The sequence below is a fragment of the Suillus paluster genome, assembly GCF_016628075.1.
Source record: "Suillus paluster strain FC165 chromosome Unknown EDB91scaffold_4, whole genome shotgun sequence".
In the NCBI taxonomy this organism is placed as follows: domain Eukaryota; kingdom Fungi; phylum Basidiomycota; class Agaricomycetes; order Boletales; family Suillaceae; genus Suillus; species Suillus paluster.
In genome coordinates this window covers 184,310-204,775 of record NW_024537564.1, presented here as the reverse complement: position 1 = coordinate 204,775, position 20,466 = coordinate 184,310, and the positions used below count along the sequence as shown (strand labels likewise).

The window sequence follows — 20,466 nt, the reverse complement described above, 5'->3', positions numbered from 1 at the left end:
CAAGCCTACTCTTATTTCAAGGCATGTTCTCTCCTGACTCTGATAGTAATGCAATGCCAACATCCTTCATGCAGGTCCTCACTATTGATGCAGCAGTCTGCAATGCGTGCATAGCCAAGGACTGGCTTACCGCTGAAAAGGTGCTACATCTATAGATAGACGCTGGTGCTGCCGATCAGACCTCCTATTCCAGTCGCCCATTTATTATGGCGCTAAAATGCGATTGGAATTGTGCGCTTCATGATGCGATTCAGGTGAGATTGATCGACATGTCATGGCCCTCCTGCAAAAGCTAACTTCAGTGGTGACATAGTCCCTCAACATTCAACCCTCATTGGCAGGCCGTATCTCCAAGGGCATTGCCCTCTGTGGACAAAACCAGGTTTGGGTTGTGAGGATATCATTTGACCTCGCATCCATGTTCACAAACGGAGATCCCAAGACTGACCAACTGCTTTTCTTCATCAAGGCAGGTAATAATTGTCTGCATACTCCACAATACTTCATTCATTTTCAGACTATCGCACTGTTCAATGCAAATGAACATGAAGAGGCAATGCAGTGCATCGAAGAGCTGGTTGTGTCTCCCAATGTGGATCCTCTCGCTTGTTGTGTCGTGGAAGTAAGCATTATGCACTCAATCAAGCACACGCTTGTGTGCTGCCACTAATTCTTCTGCCCTTCGCACACCAGGCCTATCTATACGTCCAACTGGGAAATGCTGCCATGGATAATGTGTGCTTCAATGAAGCTGTTTACCAATTCACTGCTGCCATCAGTGCTAGTACTTTCTTTTATACATCAGAAATCCATTCTCTGTACAAGGAATTTGACGTCGTACGCTGATATTATATAATTGGATATTCTCATCATACTCAACTCTTTATTTTTGGCACCTATTTGGCTGGAACCTCGAGTCCTTGTGGCAAACTGTGCACCAGCAACAATGTCATGCACTCTTTCGGGCAGGCAGAATTGGAGCAGCCATCAAATTGCACCAATCCATCATGGAGCAGAGTGATGAAGCTACGAAGGCCATCATATGTACCTGGTTCAATGGTAAGTATTCAGTCATATTGTCTCATCTACAATCCTCAACCGCACTTCACTCAGCTCTCAAATAAGAACAAAGCACTCTCTATGCTTCCAATGGAGATGCTGCACTCGCGATGAGCAGTTGCTCATGTAGTTTAAATGCAGACCCTTCAGTCATATGTACTGCAGAACCGAGTGATAGGACATGTACATTGACCTGCAAAACCAGGTGTACAGGACAGCGGCAGGCCCATGCAGAACCAGACCTGGCCGGTGTTGCAGAACCCTTGCAGGCCGGTGCCCTATTATACACAATAATATCTCTGCAGTATCTGTGTAGGCCAGTGATAGGCCTGGTCATGCAGGCTGCATAGAGGGGCTGGCCGACATGCTGCTGGTATCTGACACAGTAGGCCAGCCTGCCTCTGCAGTATGTGGAGGGCTGCCGGCCGGCCTAAGAATCAATTGTTGCTTGCAGGGCCAGCCTGCTTTAGCAGTCTGCAGGAGAGGGCCACCCAGCATGCTTCTCATATCTGGCTGAGTAGGCCAGCCCCCCCTTACAGTCTACAAGGAGGGGCCAGCCGGTGTCCTGTGGGCATCTGGTCCAGTAGGCCTGCCCACCTTTGTAGTATGTGGGGGGTGTCTGGCCGGCCTAGGAATGAATTCTTGCTCGGCCAGCCTCCCTTTGCAGCCTGCATAGAGTGGCCTGCCCCCCCTGCAGTATGTGGGGGGTGGCCGGCCGGCTCAGGAGTGAATTCTTGCTTGGCCAGCCTCCTTTTACAGTCTGCATGGAGAGCCTGGCCAGCATCCTGTGGGCAACTGGCCCAGCAGGCCTGTCCACCTCTGTAGTATGTGGGGGGTGGCTGGCCGGCCTCAGAGTGAATTCTTACTGGGTCAGCCTCCTTTTATGGCACAACCACACACTCAATGACTTTCTCAATTGGGGGGTTCCTCTCCTTTGACAACAGTTTCCGGAACTTAGTGGTTGCATCCAACTGGCAGTCAGGATCACTGGAGAACACGTTATGGTCTGCATGGAGGGACATACATTCACAAGCAGATGATATGTAGAAAGGGAATATGTTAATGAAGTAAACTCGCCATTCATGCAAGACACTGGGATTACAGTTATCCCTGACCCAATTGCAGTCAATGGGCATATCCTCGCAACACTAGGTCTATGGTTAACATAAATCTGTGCAGGCACTCGATTATCAAAACTCGCCATTCATGCAAGACCTTGGGATCACAGTTATCCCTGACCCTGGATGGATGAGTTTGAGTGAATCCTTGATGCACATTACAAAAGGAGGCTGGCCCTGCAAGCAAGAATTCTCTCCTAGGCCGGCCGGCCACCCCCCACATACTGCAGGGGTGGGCAGGCCACTGGGCCAGATGCCCAAAGCATGTCGGCCGGCCCCTCTATGCAGGCTGCAAAGGGAGGCAGGCCCAACAAGAATTCATTCCCAGGCCAGCCGGCCACCCCCCACACACTGCAGAGGTGGGCAGGCCTACTAGGCCAGAAGCCCAAGGCATGCCAGCCGGCCCATCTATGCAGGCTGAAAAGGGAGGCAGGCCCAGCCAGAATTCATTCCTAGGCCAGCCGGCCACCTCCCACATACTGCAGAGGTGGGCAGGCCTACTATGCCAGAAGCCCAAAGCATGTCAGCTGGCCCCTTTACACCATGTTTACATTCTGAATACTCACATCACACTTTTTTTTACAAGTCAGGAAGATCAACATTACATTAGCATGTCAACTCGTGAACTATCAACTTGTTATAAGTAATTTTCCTTCAAAATTCTTGAGACCCTGAGCTGAAAATTCTGCCCACATAGATGCCTGCCTCTCAGCATATGCCCTATTCCCATTCTTGATGCTTTCATCTGCCCGAACTCTCCACCTCTCCTCCTGTGTCTGAAACCAGGACATGGTCCAAAACATTTCATGCTGTACCAATTTCAGTTCTTCTGACCAACAGTCATACCGTGCTTTAGCTTTCAACCAATTCACACGATAAACTGGAAATGGAGAATATAAGCTGATTACCTTGATAAAAAGCAGATCACAATAAAACTTACACTCGTTCATCCATACATTCTTCTGACTGTCCTCTGCATTGTTGATCCTCCAAAACCAAGCCAATTTATCTGAACCCTGCCCATGCCTGTTTTCTTCTGTGACTTCTTTGCTCACCACTAGGTCCTGAGGCTTTAGGGGTTGATACACTGCCACTGTATCAGAGTCAGCCCCTAGGTGGAGCATTGCAGCCCTTGCCCGGCTGTAACCTCGGGCCTGTCTGTTGATGGAGAGAGTTATCTTTTGAAGTTCCCTTTTAGATCTAGTGCCCTGGTGATGGACTGATTTGTTGGAGTGTATTTTCTCCCGAAACACAACTGATCTATCACCCAGGGCTTGACAGAGCTTTTCCAGGCAGTCATTTGCTTGACCCTTTCGAAGCTCAAGTTCTTCTTGATGTAATGCCAAGACAACATCATCCATGATGTGACCAGAGGCTGCCCATGATGGCATCCAAATCTCGGTGACTTCTGCAGGTGAGTCAGTATTACCCTCAAGGTCAAAAATATCCTCTTCCTCTGGATCATCCATACTGGATATGCCAGCCTCCTCCAGGCACAGTTCAGGGTTGTCCAGTGGTGCTCCTTCACCTCCCTCCAATTCCATACCATTAGTCATGACCTCTGCAGCCTCATGGAACTTAATAATCCGTGCCATGAGCTTCTGCCTTTTTTCTTCTATCCCAGTTCTCTGAGAAGCAGTCGGATCCTGGGGCAGCTGCCTTATAGACAATCTCAAGGCATCTCTAGTAACACAATTTAAGTCAATCCAATCCCAAAGTTAGAATATCTTACTGAGCATTTTCTATATTTATACCGTCAATCAACCATGCAACAGACCCAGTCCTACCATTAGCAGAAAGTTCATTTTCGGTCAATCTGAGACGTATTTCAGCCATAGTGGGTGCTTTAAATTATTTTCCATCAGGGTGAAATCAACGTCCACAACATAAGACCTACCTTTGTCCATTTTAAGCTGATAGATGTCAAGAAGCTCTCCATGGTCCTGAGCTGCTTTTTCGGCTGCCTTTTTCCACTCCTGAACATCAGCCAAATCAAGTGATCTGGTTAATTCCTCGTATGGACCCTGAGTGTCACTAATACCCTGTAGGGCTTGGCAATACTTTTTGAGTAATGACTTGACTTTTGCAAATTTTATGTCAGGCGAAGTCACAGAAACCAGAATGAAGGGGACTTGCCAATGCTGACCAGCTTCTTCCAATTGGAATCCCGCATATGGTCATCCAATACTTCCTGTCTGTGAGCCAAAGACATGGATCTCGCAGTGGGGGAAATCTTGTTGAAAGGAGCCCAGAGTGTCTCCAATATTTCCCCATCAATATGTGCGGCTCCAGTCATAAAATTCAGGCTGAACCTAGGAAAGCATTGAAGCTTATGTGCGCTCAAATGAAACTTGCCAATTGCGGGCAATATTTCAGTCCCCTCAGGAAGGGACAGATGATAGCTCTGGTCCACCCATTCAGCAAAGTGAATACTCCACTGACATGCAACATCATAGATGATGAGCGCACTGCCAATATGTTCGGGCATATATTTCACTGCATTGCAAATGGAATAGTCCATGTTCATGTGCCTGACTACAGGGTCAGTCCATTGTCTGAAATAACAAAACAATCACAGACCGCTCTCCCTTTTGGAAGTCTACCACTGCATGAGGAACAAAGCATCCATGCCTAGCACATGCTGTTGCCCCAACCCCTGTAGCTCTTAGGTTGCTGCTTTGGATATTTGCTGCATTCACTGCCCGATGATTGCTGCAAGTGGATTTCTTCAAAAATATTATAAGTCAGGAGGAACCGGTCATCCAAAATCATCACTTGCCTCTCTCTCTTCTACAGAATCATGGATGTGAGCTTGATAAGGTCCCTCTGTTACCATGTATCCCTTTCCATCTGCTAGAGAAACATCGTCTTCCGGAATTTTCATTTTCATATGTTGTGCTGTTAAATTTCCATCGACCACATATCTTTGCATAGCTAACCACCTACCACAGACCAATAATGAGTGACATACTACTGCAATAGTTACGAGTCAGCTTACTCTTCATAGTCATATCTCCAAGATGTCGGCAAGTTGATTCCAGGCTGCGGACATGCTGGGCAATAAAGGGCTAAATCCCCTGGACCAGGGGATCGTTCAGTGTCATGTCCAAACCCAAACCTTTTTCTATTAACCAAATCCCGCCATATACGTGACACTCACATAAGTTCACGGTAACGGTCCTTTTTGTCCTATCAGCTTGGCACACAATCATAAGAAATTACTCACCGGTATTTTATCAGGGAATGCATTGTTTGTGAACCGACGGAGCTTTTGATAGAAACTCATGGCTGAAGTCTTGCACTCCAAAGCATCTATGAGGAAGTTATCCAGGACATCGAATGTGAAAGCAGATTGAGGGCGAGTGATACTGGCAGGAAATAACCTTGCTTTCATGAGATGGAGATGCCGTGCCTTCTCAGCTCCAGGACACTGGCACCATGATACACTGTGTGAGTAAACACCAGTAGAGTGCACAATGACCAGGTTAGATACTCCTAACTGCGTATCATTAATTGTATCCCCCTCCTCCTGTGCAAACACATCTTCCATGGCCCCAAGATCTTCCCAGGGAGATGGGTCTGGCTGATGTGAGATATTGGGGCATGGTTCCCCCCCATGGCCAAGATACATGATATACCCTTGAGCCTGCAGGGTAGTAGTCTTGTAGAACCTGCCATTCCAGAGTTGAAGGTTGTGGAAGGGGTTGTGTTGATGAGTTTTAACAACACAAGAAGGACACCAAGCATGTGTCCCTGAGCAAGACAAACACCAGATCAACCCCTCTCCTTCTTCACAATCTTTGCATTTCCCATCATTGACCAGCTGCTCTAACTCCAATAACACTGAAAAATATTCAGTGCGCCAAGGCAAGTAATCTCGAAGGAAATCATTTTGGGTCTGCACATGATTTTTTTTTAAAAACTCGAGACTTCAAAATTCAATGAACTCACTTTTGTTTTTCTTTTCATACCATCCAAGCCTCCCATCCAAAAATCACCATGAACCTCTTGGTCGTATTCCACCGGTGTATGATCTTCAATATGGTGATGCCTCTTTTGTTTTGATGGTGAAGCCACTTCTATCTCACTATCAGAGTCCTCATAGACAAATGATGCATTAGCTTCTTTCCACAAATCTTTTCCCCTCCGTGTTTTTGAAGGGATATATGCATATTTATAAGCGCCTCTTTTTCTTTTTGATGGGCGAGTTCCAGATGAAGATGGCTGGACTCTGACCCTGTTTCTATTCCTTGGTGTGATTTGCGAGCTCATGAAATTGAGAGTCTGTCAAAGGGGATAAAACAACAAGAACATTGGCATTATTGGGGCAGTCCACCACCACCACCACTGCCCACACACCCCAAAACAGTCCTGTTCCTATCCTAACTATATTTGTAATTTATTGGCTCTCTGACCCGTGTGTTTGGGTTTCCTCCCTATCAACTCTAAAAAGTTCCTCTGCATAGGAAAACTTGGCCTTGGCACTTTTACTCTATCATGCACAGCATCCTTCATGAAATGGGCAACCACAATTCTTTCTCCATTAATCCAAGGACCCACAGAGTGCTCCAGTACCCTACCAGCAATATAGTCCATTGCACCAGGCGAATAGTCTAGCTCTGCATGGACATCGGCCAAAGAAAGAGTTGCATGATGGTTTCGACCTAAACTGACCAGAAGATCAAAAAGTGAAGGAGATCCACCAGGATCTCTGTGGCTGAAGGTTGTTCGGTTGGCAATAATTTCCAACCCTGAAAAGATAGAGGGCCAAGAATCCACCAGAGCCAAATTATTTTTTTGCTGCTGAACTTCCTTGACAACTTTGGAAAATGCAGAGAAACCTGATTCAAAAAGTTCCGGTGCCACTGCTGCAGTAATGGAGTTCCATAGAAATTCTGATGTTGTCAAAGCTGCTAGCCGTTTTTGGACCTCCTTTGAGTTATAAGACTCTGACGTTACCAGAGGATCTATCAATCGCTAATCACCAAGTAAGAACTGGGAAAATTCAGCACTGAAAATACAATACCTCTTGTCTTTGCATGAAATATGCAGGTGACACAGTAATCCTACCAGCCCCAAATTCACCCCCTCCCTCTGGCACCACAAAGCCATCATCTCACCAACTCTTTTTTTGATCCGAAATGGGCGGCAGGGTATCAAGAAGAGAATTTCGTAAGCCTGAGGTAGCATTGTTAACGTACTCCTAATTTATTAATCAGCCCCTGAGAAAAAATCCCATCCAGAAACATACTAGACGAGAAGGTGACAAAATATTGGGGAGGTAAACCATCAAGATTCTGCCATGCCTGTCTACAATGGTGGCTGGAGTGGAAATTTTGCTGAGCACTGCCTCAGGGAAGTACTTCTTGAGCCTTTCCAGTTCGGAGGTTGCTGACCCATCCCGATTTGGTGGTGACAACTTGACCCTGTCAGCATATCGATCCACATCCCAATCAACATTGACTATACTTCTGCTTTAGAATTCATGACATTTAAAAATATTTTGGGACACTCACTGGGATTGACCATTGCATGGGCAATAGTTAGTGCGGCCTGATCAATTTCATATACTGAAATTGATGTCTCAGTAAATGTAGTGTCATCCGGTGTTGCCAAGCAAATCTGGAGGTGGACTGATATTCTCATTCTAAAAGATTAATCAATTAGAATTCAGCTAAAATTGATACTCCACCAATAGATACCTAGCTTTATGCAACAGCTTTGTTACCACTTGCCCATCTTTCAGGACCCCCATTTCAGATGAATTCCCAAGTATATCACTGATCCTGCTACTCAGAGCTTCCCTTACTTCCGATGCCTGGCTCTTCAGGTTGTCTTCCATGGGGGATGTAAAAAAAATGAACCAAAGTTCTCACGCACTTCACACTCATTGTAGTTGTGATGTAATGAGTCTATAAATAAACATGATGTAATTAACACATCTTTGGTAACTCACACCCTAAACTCTCGGCCATTCTACTAAAGTTTACAGTACTCTGCTGTCATTTGGACCTTTCTCATATCGAAGTCACGGCCGGCATCCTGTGGGCAACTGGCCCAGCAGGCCTGTCCACCTCTGTAGTATGTGGGGGGTGGCCGGCCGGCCTCAGAGTGAATTCTTGCTGGGTCAGCCTCCTTTTATGGCACAACCACACACTCAATGACTTTCTCAATTGGGGGGTTCCTCTCCTTTGACAACAGTTTCCGGAACTTAGTGGTTGCATCCAACTGGCAGTCAGGATCACTGGAGAACACATTACCATTATGGTCTAATCTCCTTTGACAACAGTTTCCGGAACTTAGTGGTTGCATCCAACTGGCAGTCGGGATCACTGGAGAACACATTACCATTATGGTCTAACTCGCCATTCATGCAAGACGTTGGGATCACAGTTATCCCTGACCCAATTGCAACATGAGAGGACGAGCCTTTGATGACCATTAGTCATTCGGACCTTTCTCACACAAAGTCAGGACAAAGTTCGTGTGCAGGCACTTGATTATCAAAACTCGCCATTCATGCAAGACGCTCCCGGTCAACAATACACTCGCAAACTTCCTCCGGAGTTCTCATTATCCATGGTCAAAATTTCATCCAAGAATCTTCAGGATCGCCTGGCAGAAAGGAAATATGTTGAACTCGAAGGAACCCACTCCTCACCAACCTCAAACTGGCCTCAAACACTAATAACTCGACCATGGCACGACAACCACTTCATTTTATTCAAACAAAATACATAGTCATATGTGTGGGGGGAAACTTACATGAAACATACATAAGGATTCCGGGCAGAATTTCGTGTGCTAGAACCAATGCGTGAACTTGTGGGACTATCTAGTATATCGTTCAATGATCTATCACTGAAATCTGTTGCCTTTTCCATCACTCTCACGATCACATGACTCAAAAGTTGGGCAAAGATTTAAGCATCACATGACCAGAAAATGCCCATAAAGGGTAATACATTTGCGTTGAGCTCTACATTAAATACAGTCCAAACCAAAAAGCTAAGGTAAAAAAACTAAAGTAAATGATGCAAGACAGGGATGGAGGAGCCCTCTCCATCCTAGCCTTGCACCCTACAGTACATAAAGGAAGGTAAAAATGTAGATTAATGATCAATCAACTATAGCATTAGTTAGTATGATATTGAATATTAAAATGACGCTTACCGGATTAAACTTGTTAAGGAAAGGTGGTAGGCACAGAAGGTGTAGACCACCAAAACTATAGTGCAAGTCAGTATGATCTTCAATGTTAAACTGACGCCTACCTAAACAAAAGGCAGACACAGTGCAACAGAAAATGTGTTATAGAACACTAGTAAAATAAACCGTTAGTACAGAACACACTTGAAAACTGGAAAAAACAGGCCAGCACTGCGGAAAAACCTTGAAAACAGAACAAAAAACAGGCGCACTACAGAAAATGTCATAGAAAGTTAGAGAATAAGTCAGTACAATACAGAGTAGACGTGAAAGCCCAAGCCCCAGTACCCACAATTCAAGGCGTCCAGTCCCTGGGGACATGGATGGCCAAGAAAAACTCCCCCAGAACCCACAATCAAGGCATCCAGTCCCTGGGGACATGGATGGCCAAGACAAACTCCCCCAGTACCCACAATTCAAGGCGTCCAGTCCCTGGGGACATGGATGGCCAGAAAAGTACATAAAAACCTGAAGAAAAGTCAACTACTTGAAGAAATAAGGAGACACTGACCTGGGGCGTGTCTATGACATGCCCCAAGTCACTGTAAGTAAGAGACGGTCAGTATACAAAGAGTTGGCAAAAGACTAACCTGAAAGGCGCGCTATCAATAAGGATTGATAGCGCGCCGCCTGTGAAGAACCACTATGAAAAAATAAACCAGAAGTTAGTACTGTTAAACAGATGTACAAATACTCACCTTGTGGGAGTGAGCACTTGAATAAAACTGTAGCACTGCCTTTGACCACTTGCAGCTGCAGTCTGCAAGTGGCCAAAGGACAGAAGCACAGAACATCTTGAGGTTAGTAGTGTGAGCAAAGGGAGGATAGTATAGGACGATACACATGGTTGAGGTTGAGGAAAATGAACCGTGGGAGGAATATTAATGGTTGAAGTATGTTTGTTGATTTGTTCTTGTTTGCAAAAAGGTCATGTGGCATTTGGTTGGTGTTTTTTCACCAAGTCCAAATTTTGCCGGCTGACATCACGTGCACATTTGGTTGGTTTTGGTCCACATACTTGTTTCTTTCGTCTTCCTCACTGCTAACTTCTAAGTACCAGTTCATACATGTTTCTTGAGTCACTGTGGTGAGTTTCTGGTGTGTGGCAAGCGGTATACTGACTACATTTGCAGCTTTTCAGCCAGCCCTCTCCTCCCATCACCCTCAGTAACCATGGCCTGCACCAAAATGACTGCCAAGAAGTCCAATGGTGGCTCAGCACCACACATCCACCTCAAGACCACTAGGACTCGCGCTAACCGTATTTCTGGAGGAGGAGAATCAGAGGGAGGCCAGCACATGGAGATATGCGAAACGGTTCATCACAACGGTGTGAGTTTTTTGTTCTTGCTGTGTCTGTGCTAATATGGCTCCTTCCCTCCAACAGTTCTGTATCCTCTGCCGGGATGGCTCTGCATCATTCAAAGAGAATCCTCTCTTTATGTGCAACCATTGCCCCAGAGTGATGTGCCGGCTGTGCATGGAGCTCCCACTGGGCACTGAAGACACGATCCTTGGTGAGGATGTGTCTTTCAGGTGTATATGTTGCCACATGACTATGGAGAAGCAGGGCGCACTATACTATGTGAGTTTTTTTTTGTTTTCATTCTCTGTTCATTCACAACTAATGGTACATCAGGGCTTCTACTATCGTGACGGCACGACAGTCCTCCAGTCTTTTCTACGGATCCACGCTTCCCTCGAACTCTCATCACGCGCCGAAATTTCCGCTGCCCCCATCTTATTCATCCATCTTGTCCTCATCGACTTCGAAACTACTGGCAGCCCCTTCTCTTTCACTCATTCGTTCCTCCAGCCGTACTTCACAAGCAGGGGTATCGAATATCGTGAGATTGCATACGACATTATCTCTGCCCCGGGTGCTTACCTCAAAACGGTCGGTCAAATTATCAAGGCCCTCAAGAATTCGTTTGTTTGGGAACACGTCGTCATTGGTATATCCACCCACAGTGACAATGACCATGGTGACCTGTTTGCTGGGTACTCCTGTGATGATGGCGAGAAGCACTATGGCAGCGCTGGATCTGACGAAGTGAGTTTTTTTTTTTTCTTTTTGGCGTGCATTTGATTACTAACTACTTTTAACTTAAAGTTCTTGGAGATTATTCTCCGTCCATGGCAGTCTCTCCTCGACTGTGCCAAGGAAACATATCTGTGGCTTTTGTGCTGTGGCTCCATTGTCAACAACAGTGATTCGTCCATAGAGTTGCAACGTGCAGTAGTCCAGTAAGTTCATTTAAATTAAATTTCTTATCTTATCTTACCTGCCAATAGCCACAAGCTCTCCACCACCATCGCTTTCAATGCCCAGCATTTCCAGCCATCCTTTGCATCTCATTTGCTCCTGGCATTCACGGAGCAAGTCCTCATCGAACGTTGCCCCATCCGCCTTGCCTTTGGTGAAATGCTGGGTCAATCATACAAACTTGGTCGCCACACTGATGTTCTGTTACTCACACCGCTTGAGGCTAGCCTCCAGATCTCCAAGTTCACATGGGGTGATACAAACTTCCGGCCTTGGGGCGGCTTCCTGCCAATCCAATGCCCAAGCTGTGGGTGTACTAATTCTTGGCATTCAGCCTATGCCAGGGCCAGTGGGGACAAGACCTATGTCTTTGAGTGCAAGAATACCACCTGTGACCAGAGTTTCAAGTTCAGTCAGCCTAAAGGCACCACCATGCTGTCAGCAGGTAGGAAGCAGGGGTGTTCATGGATGGAGGTACCTGTGGAACCATTGTTGACTTGATCATGTACATTTCTAACTTTTGCTACTCAAATTTTGTCACTTCATACATGTTTTCACTCTATGCAATAATGTTTGGTTGTCTGTCAATGAAACTTTGTTAGATGAACTGTGAATGTTGGTGAATTTCAGTAAATATAGTGTAACTTGTAAACGCACATGTCACATGACCATGTTTGTTGACCGTGTTTGTTGACAACACGGTCATGTGACATAATGGTTGAGTTTTCAAGCACAATCAAGTCTCGGCTGATCCTGCATTCTGCAAACTCGTATCGGCCTGCATCCGTGTCATTTTGTGATATAATGGCCAGCTGGACTCTCGTTTTTAGCAATGTGTTGAACCAACACAAGGATTCCTTTGTTGCAGCTAAAGGAAATTCTGCTATCAGGGCTCGCATCCTCAAAGTAATCAAAGATGCTATAGGGAGCAGTGAAGCAGCCAAAGACCCTTGTGTCATGCTTCCAGAGAAAAATCTTCGGAAGGTGAGCCTTCAAAATTCTATTCTATACTAATCTAATTAATACAGGCTGTTCATACATATTATTTGGACTTCCTGGAGGATGACGAGGATTGCAAGGCAGAGGAAGAAATTATTGAGGGAGGGCATAAAGACAGATCTGCTGCAGATGCTGTGACTGTAGAGATGGTGAGAGAACGGGAAAATGATAAGCCTGAGGAAGCTGGGAAGTACAAGACAGAATTCTCCAGTTTTGATGTCGCCCAAAAATTATTCAAGGATGAATTTGGAGAATATGACAAGATGCACTGCGATACCTCTGACCAAAAGTCTATGGGCCAGAGGACAAAATTGGCCCGGGCATGGCACAAGGCTATGTCCTCTGAGGTGAAACAGGAGCTTGTCCGGGTTGCTGGAAAATGGAATCAAGAAGGACTTCCTGCAGATACCAAGGATAGGTATTTTTTTCTAACATTCTATCAGCACACATGTTACATAACTTAATGATATGTCAACAGATACCGTACTCGTAACCAGAAAAAAGTCATGGAGGACTTTATGGGCATGGTTCAGAGAACTATGGGGTTGCATGTTGTCATCCTTACAGCCCATGATCGAGGTGAGGGAAAGGCTCCTGGAACTACTATGTAAGTGTTTTTATGCTGCATGTCGTCAATGATGATAAACTTGTTCATAAAGCTGGGAGACCTCGCCTGTAAAGGCGAAAAAACCTTTTACTCAGGCGTCCAAAGACAATAAGAAATGGGCTGGACATGCTCAAGATCATCTTGCAGACTGGCTCCTCAAAGCGGAATATGGTGATGTTCCTTTTAATTTTAAATCTAATGTCATAGCTAAAATTATAATAGTTGATGAAGAGGATAGTGATGGAGAGGACAATGATGAAGATAATCTTCCAGATTTGACTGTTGAGGCTGACAATGATGGTCACCCTTGCCTACCAAAAGGCTTTGGATCTCTCAAGCTCAAGCACAGGCAAAAGGTTGTTCGCACTGTCTTTCAAAAGGCCTACTGTGAGTTGATTGCCTCATATAATGTTATCATTTACTCACTTTCCCCAGCTCTTATTACCAACAATCCCCGGGCTCTAGTGCCCTGGGGTGAAGTGTCTGAAAATCCTGATCACTATCTTGATTCGGAATGTATTCCTAAGAATGTCATCATCAAGGACCCTTCCCACCTGCAAAAGGACACAATTGCTGCAATTTATTCCCACTGGTTAGATTGTGCTAGTCATGGCGCACCAATTGTACGTTTTGTTGGGTATAGGCAAGCTGATTTCTATGATCAGCCCTCCAAGAAGGGAGGTGCAAGGCAAAAATCGGGGAAGAAGCCTGCCTATGTCCCTGTCAGTTCGGATGAGGAAGATCGGCTGAAGAAGATTGATGATGGTAAAAGCTCATCGGATGAAGATGAAGACGACTTGGAGACTGCTCCCATTGCTGATTCCAGCCCCAAATACCATGTCACTAGGGACATGGTCGCTTATCTCAAGTCTCTCTCTACCATCCCTTCATATCAACGGCTTCTTGCTGCAGTTCAAAAGCTTCTGGTATGTCATATCTGATAACCTTATGATCTCACATTTATTTTGTCTGTTTTAAAGACAAGAACAGATTCAAAGGCGCGGAAACAGCAACTCCCTATCTGGGTGTCTTGGACTTGGTCTCAGGCATATCTCCCTCAAGACATCCATGAGAATATGGAAACTGCCTCCACTGCACTGGAGAATTTGAGTAACTACAAGTTCAATTCTCGTGGATGGGGCATGATTGTGATCCTGGGACTTGGACTTCTACTTCGTGAGTGTTGTCGTACTCAGGAGTATGAAGCCGATGAAGCCGAAGATGATGTACCTGACTACTTGGGTAACTTTATCTTGGGCTTCGAGGTGGGTGACCAGATTGAGGACAAGATTGCAGGGATAGAGGCTGAAGTTGAAGCCATATGGAAAGATGAGAATCTTGGGTTGTCCATTGTGAGGCAAGACATTGAGAAGACGCGTGGGGAGGAAAGAAAGAAGTTGAAGGAGAATCAGAAGGCGGAAGAGGCTAGGGTTATTGAGGAGAAGAGGGTGGAAGATGAGAAGAGGGCAATGGAGAAGAAGAGGGTGGAAGAAGAGGCAAGATTGGCTGAGGAAGCAAGCAAGGCAGAGAAGAGGGTGAGGAAATCTAATGCCAAAGAGAAGGGTAAGAGGCCTGCTGCAGATGTGGAGGAGCCATAATCTTCCCTTCCTGATCCCCCTCGTTGTTCTGGGAGAGACAAAGTGCCATCAAAGAAATACAATGCCTGAGAAATTATGTACATTGTTCCATACATCTTTTATCATAAAGGCTTAGAGTTGATTTCATGCTTTGTATATCCATACTTGAGACTTGAAGACATATTCAAGATGACACAGACCATACATGTCTGAATATAGGTCACAACCTGTGTGGCCGGCCCACTCCTACAGGATGCAACAGCAGGCTGGCCTATAGTGGTATTGGTCACTGTGGGAGTGGCCGGTCGCCTTTACACAGTGCGAGGTCAGACTGGCCGACAGCAGTACAGGTCATGACCCCTGTGGCCGACCCACTCCTACAGGTCAAAATAGCAGGCTGGCCCATAGTGGTATGGGTCACTGTGGAAGCGGCCGGCCCCCCCATTACACAATGCAGAGCCAGACTGGCCAACAGCAGTACAGGTCATGACCCCTGTGGCCGGCCCACTCCTACAGGCCAAAATAGCAAGCTGGCCCATAGTAGTATATGTCATGCTAGGCTAGGCCATGAATATTGGTCTATTCAAAATTCACTGTACACCTGTTATAACTAAGTATAGAATATGCATGACCTAGTCTGTGTAGGACCTGGATGGTCCTAACATAACTTGCAAGGCAACCTGCTATATTAAGTATATGCAGGGAGAGGATGGCCAGCATGGACTTGTATAATTTGCCTTATTACTTTAGAATTTTTGTGTGACCTACACCTATGTGTGAGCCATGAGTTTTGATTTATGTGATTTGTATAACTAACACCTCTACAAGCTTGTGTTACAGTTTTGTGGTTTACAACTGTACTACTAGTGTACCACATTGATTTCAAGATTTTCTATTATTTTTATTGACCTTGACTTCAGCTTGTCCTATGATCTTGTATCACTGTAGTGTCAGCTATAGATAGGCCTGTATTGATATTATAGCACTGGCCCTTATAGGCTTTTCTGGTATGACTACAGATAAGCTTATATATGTATAATCAGCCACACCTACCCCTGCATACCGGCTCATCCCGGTATTGCAGATACATTATGTATACAAGAGTCACTGGCCTGTACATGGTTGCATACCAGCCTATTCAGGTACTGCAGATATATTATTTATTCAAGAGTTACTGGCCTGCACATGGGTGCACACCGGCCTATCCAGGTACTGCAGATATGTCATTTATTCAAGAGTCACCGGCCTGCACATGGGTGCACACCGGCCTATCCAGGTACTGCATATATGGCATTTATTCAAGAGTCACCGGCCTGCACATGTTTCACACAGCCGGCCAGTCCTGGATATATGTGGGCCGGCCGTTGTCCTGTAGACCTGGTTTTGCAGGCCAATGTACACATCCTATGACAGGGTTATACAGTATCATAAGACTGAAAAGTGTGTTAAATGACAGATCCTTGAACATATCTCATTTGCACCCTGATACTATCAGTTACGGTCTATTCGTGACGAGCCTCCATTTTGTGAGTCACACTTTTGGGCATGGAAATGTGATGGCTTGTCACATGGTGTAATGGTATGTCACGAAATTCACCGCGAAAAAGCATGACTCACGAAATGACAGTCCATCATGAATAGATCATAAGGGATAGTAGTATCTGTATTATACATAGCCTTTTGTAGTTGTATCATACGTGAGCTCAACGTTGCAATGCTTACACTAATTGTTCCATGTGTGTCCTTTGCCGTTGTTTTGTTGAAACCGATTCAAATTGTGACGATCTTTGATCAAGAGCCGACTGCACATGTTCCTTCCATGTGCCCACTCAAAATCACCTGAGTAACACCTGTTCCCACACTTATTAGTGATGTATATAGTATAACATGTTTGTTACTAATGAGGAGGGGAAACCTATGCTGCAGTACTTCAGCGATACCCACAGCAATTAGCACTGACTTTAGGAATATTGAGAGAGTGGGGAAATAAATGATAAGGTTGGCTTACCTGATTGATTTGTCATTGCCCTGGATATCTCCCGCCAGGTACAATGCTGCCACTATGCCTTCTGATAGCTCCCACGCCCTTCTCTTTCTGCCTCCACATTGTCCTCGACAATGAGCTTGCTATCCCGCTTGTCTCTGGTCCAAATCCTGCTGTTCCTTTGATATTCATTCTCCCAATGGACTTCTGATGGCGCCAACATCCTTTGCATTCACATATGGCTCTCTTTTCCTTATCATTGTCCCAGATAACTTATCTTCTGCCAGGAACCACAAGGTATGATGGCTGTCACTATGCCTTCTGAAGCTTTTCACACCCTTCCCTTACAGCCTCTGCATTGTCCTTGACGATGAGCTCACTATCCTGCTTGTCCCTGGCCCAAATCCCACCATTCTTTTGATATTCATTCTCTTGATGGATGTCTGATGGCATCACCGACATCCTCTGCATTCCCACACAGCTCTCTTTTCCTCTGTGTCATCAGTACTCCAACCTCGTGTTGATCAGCCTTTACTATTGCTTGTTTGACTCTTTCTGCGACACGTTCTTCAACATCCTCTGCATCATCAGTACTCCAACCTCATGTTGATCGGCCTTTACTGTTGCTTGTTTGACTCTTTCTGCGACACATTCTTGCCTCGGTTCAACACTACCACCACCATAGTCCCCCAATGTGCCTTAAATGAAAACAAAGCTTGACGGCAATGATCATGGTGCTCGGTGTTATTATCACTATCCTATCAATCTTTCTAGAAGGCGCCGAGTACTATTCTTCATCCGAGTCCGAGTCTGAGTTCGAGCTTGAGCTTGAGCTTGACTCATCATCAGTGCCAACAGTTGCTTTGCTCTTGGATTGTGACACACGAGCCCTGGCTTTCCTTGGTATGTAAACTTGTTCCCCACGCGCTTGCCATGCCTGGTTATCCTTCATCCTCTTGACAAGTTCTTCCTCCAACAGAGACACCCACTTGCATGAATCAGAGTTGAGAGCATCCAATAAAGCCTGAACCTGGGCTCTTCCACCAACCTTAGAAGGATTTTTGATGCCCCCTGGCAAAGGCCACTTGGTTAGCTCTACACTATGCTGTTCTACTATAGCGCCCTTGTAGTTTGTATAATTCATTTTAACTTTTCCTAACACATCCTTCTCCATTAAGATGAATTCTTCAATGATTTATGTTAGCGATGGCATAAGGTGTGACAATACGAAGCACGTACCCAGGTTATCTTGAATAAGCTCACAGCATTCACTAATAAGTTTGTTGAGCGGCCATTGACGTTTAAGTGTTATGTGTTCGTCTTTAGAACTATCAGTAGACTATAGGATGAAGGGAAAGATGACATACCAAGCTTGCTAATCACAAATGCCTCCAGCTTGAGTCCTAGATGCTGTGGTTCAACACCTAGGTCATCCCGAACAAACTTTTGAGATTTCTCCATGAAAAAGATCTTCGGTTCTGCAAGATCTTCAATTCCGCCACGTACTGCCACATAAAACCCTTCCAAACCAGTGCGTGCATAAAGAGCCATCCACTAAGGATAAATTTAAGTTATAGTAGTGGTAAGCATAATTAAAATGCCAAGACATACCTCACAATCCATCGATGTGAATGCTGCATTCATGTCATGTTTGATGGCCTTTGGGTTCGCATGTGCAGTATGATTCTTTGCTTGGCGATCCTCAAGAATACAAGCATTGTAAACTTGCTTTTCAGCAAATGTGAGTTTGCGGTAATCTCAGAATAATATGGCCTTATTTTGTGCAATGAAGGCCATAAGTTTAGTGCAATCGCCTCTGCCTAGGCCTAAGGAAAGACTCATAAGTGCTAGTGTTACTTTGCAAATTAAAATTAAACCAACCTTCATTTTCGGCCTCAAGTCGGGCTTTGACAAACACATTCCAGGAGTTAACGTGTCTGCTCTTTTGCAGCATGCGACTGTGAATAAACAGTTGGCTTCTGGTCCACTTGACTGATCTACAACAATATATCAACAATAACACAGATATTTATGAAGCTGACTCACCAGCCATGTTTTCATGCTATGTCAGCAGCCTCTGCTTCATATGAGTGCTGGGCCGTGTCAATGTCATCAGCGAGTTCTTCCCGACAGGCACGCTGTTGAGCCTTTTGGGTCGCCGTCAGTTGTGCACACACTCAGCAAATTTTATGAGTTGGACGAGGAGCCATGGTCCTGAGAACACAAGTTGAAATAACTGAAGCCGCAGCAACATTTTATACATCACAGGTCCAGGGACAAAATATGAGTCGTACAAACAAACAATGTTACTAGATACTAGAACATATGTAAGAATCGAGCAAAGTGAAAAAAAGTGAAAAAAAATGACAATGAAACAATATATGTGTATGCAAGAATGGAGTGAAGCGAAACAAATAAGTCTAGACTAAATTGAAGGTCAGTGAGGGTTGAAACAGATACCCACCAGGCTAATGGTTGCGACTTGCATTAGCCATGATCCTGATCACATCATGATGACGTTCTTCTGGGATATCAAGCTTCACAAGTATGGCTTTCCAACTGTTTGCTTTGTATCCCTCGACCTGCTGGATGCAGCACCAGATCTCGTGTCGTAACCTACATCCCAAGTTGACAGAACTGAACCTGGCTCAGATGTCATGAGATAAATGTGGTTAGTCACCGAAACTCTGTCCTCATGGCCACACATTGTGGTTTTCATTTGCACCACATTTCCTGCAGTCCGACTAATTTTTCCTTGTCAGGCCCATCTGTTAGCATCAAAGAATTTCGCAGGGTCAGAAGACCCACATTGTGGCGTTTGTCCGATCCCTTAGCACTGCGGCATTTGTCTGATCCCTTCGCATCAGAAGAAGATGGTTGAACCATTAGTCCATTTACAGCAGGAGACATGGGAGGCAGCTTCGCCAAGATGAAAGATCATGATGGTGGCATGAGGGGACTCTCTTCCATTGTACTAGTAGCACATTTCACAGTGGCACCGGTGTTCGTTAGTGGCCTGTTTGCTAAGATGAAAGATTGTGATGGTATCGGGAAGGGACTTGTGCCACCTGGCAGTATATGGACGCAATAACCAGCATCATCTTGAGCAGCATGTTCCACTGTGGCACCAATGTCATGACGCCTTTTCAGAGTAGTGTCGTTAGGCTGGGCGAGACGTCGCGTAGGGCACCGCTTTGTGATGCTGCTTGCCTCATTTGTGGTCGGATCAAGGCCCGCGGATGCAGGAAGTGCAGGTGGTTGAGGGAATGGGGTAGAAGTGAAGTTTGGGCTGCCAAAAGTAGGGAAAGTGGAGTCACCTGAACTGATGGTGTCAAACCACAAGGATGGCAAGTTGGATGGCAAGTCAAATGACTCAGATTCAGATGTAACAGACACAATGCTGTCGTCAGGAGACTGATGAGCATTGGGAAAGTTGAGTGGGTCTAAGGGATTGGGAAGCAGGAAGCCGTCCAGTTGAACATGTTCAGATTGGGCAATAGAACTTTCATCCAATGCTGCTATCCCTGCCGCACAACTGTTAAACAAACTTATCAAAGCTGCAAGTGAATCATATGTACATTGAAGCATTTTTGTAGGCAGTTCAACTTTATCCCAGCAGAACCAGTGCTGACGGACGAGTGGTGCCA

The 20,466-nt window shown here is 45.4% G+C and overlaps 5 protein-coding genes across 5 annotated transcripts; 2 read left to right on the top strand and 3 right to left on the bottom strand.

The window, feature by feature from the left end:
- Positions 1-2,806: 2,806 nt before the first annotated feature.
- EDB91DRAFT_1077763 (uncharacterized protein) lies at positions 2,807-8,152 on the bottom strand (the record flags this gene model as incomplete). Its single annotated transcript, XM_041314954.1, has 18 exons — positions 2,807-3,057; positions 3,118-3,836; positions 3,910-4,021; positions 4,075-4,252; positions 4,324-4,708; positions 4,758-4,903; positions 5,011-5,119; positions 5,176-5,301; positions 5,338-5,366; positions 5,404-6,075; positions 6,129-6,461; positions 6,738-7,154; positions 7,379-7,399; positions 7,429-7,640; positions 7,694-7,824; positions 7,880-8,001; positions 8,058-8,089; positions 8,134-8,152. The coding sequence occupies 18 exons, from the start codon at positions 8,150-8,152 to the stop codon at positions 2,807-2,809; spliced, it is 4,014 nt and encodes a 1,337-aa protein (XP_041182418.1).
- Positions 8,153-9,081: 929 nt separating this feature from the next.
- EDB91DRAFT_1077762 (uncharacterized protein) lies at positions 9,082-10,231 on the bottom strand (the record flags this gene model as incomplete). Its single annotated transcript, XM_041314953.1, has 7 exons — positions 9,082-9,156; positions 9,351-9,451; positions 9,531-9,569; positions 9,740-9,818; positions 9,898-9,928; positions 9,977-10,029; positions 10,085-10,231. 7 exons carry the CDS (start codon positions 10,229-10,231, stop codon positions 9,082-9,084), a joined length of 525 nt encoding a protein of 174 aa, XP_041182417.1.
- Positions 10,232-10,574: 343 nt separating this feature from the next.
- On the top strand, positions 10,575-12,153 carry EDB91DRAFT_1243107 (uncharacterized protein; the record flags this gene model as incomplete). Its single annotated transcript, XM_041322244.1, has 5 exons — positions 10,575-10,718; positions 10,774-10,971; positions 11,026-11,439; positions 11,500-11,633; positions 11,682-12,153. The coding sequence occupies 5 exons, from the start codon at positions 10,575-10,577 to the stop codon at positions 12,151-12,153; spliced, it is 1,362 nt and encodes a 453-aa protein (XP_041182416.1).
- Positions 12,154-12,456: 303 nt separating this feature from the next.
- EDB91DRAFT_1243106 (uncharacterized protein) lies at positions 12,457-14,856 on the top strand (the record flags this gene model as incomplete). Its single annotated transcript, XM_041322243.1, has 8 exons — positions 12,457-12,636; positions 12,681-13,069; positions 13,130-13,258; positions 13,311-13,429; positions 13,481-13,645; positions 13,694-13,881; positions 13,924-14,184; positions 14,239-14,856. The coding sequence occupies 8 exons, from the start codon at positions 12,457-12,459 to the stop codon at positions 14,854-14,856; spliced, it is 2,049 nt and encodes a 682-aa protein (XP_041182415.1).
- A 2,954-nt stretch (positions 14,857-17,810) lies between these two features.
- Positions 17,811-17,963, bottom strand: EDB91DRAFT_1022575 (uncharacterized protein; the record flags this gene model as incomplete). Its single annotated transcript, XM_041312591.1, has 1 exon — positions 17,811-17,963. A coding segment is annotated over one exon (153 nt), but the record flags the coding sequence as incomplete, so codon positions are not given.
- Positions 17,964-20,466: the final 2,503 nt, after the last annotated feature.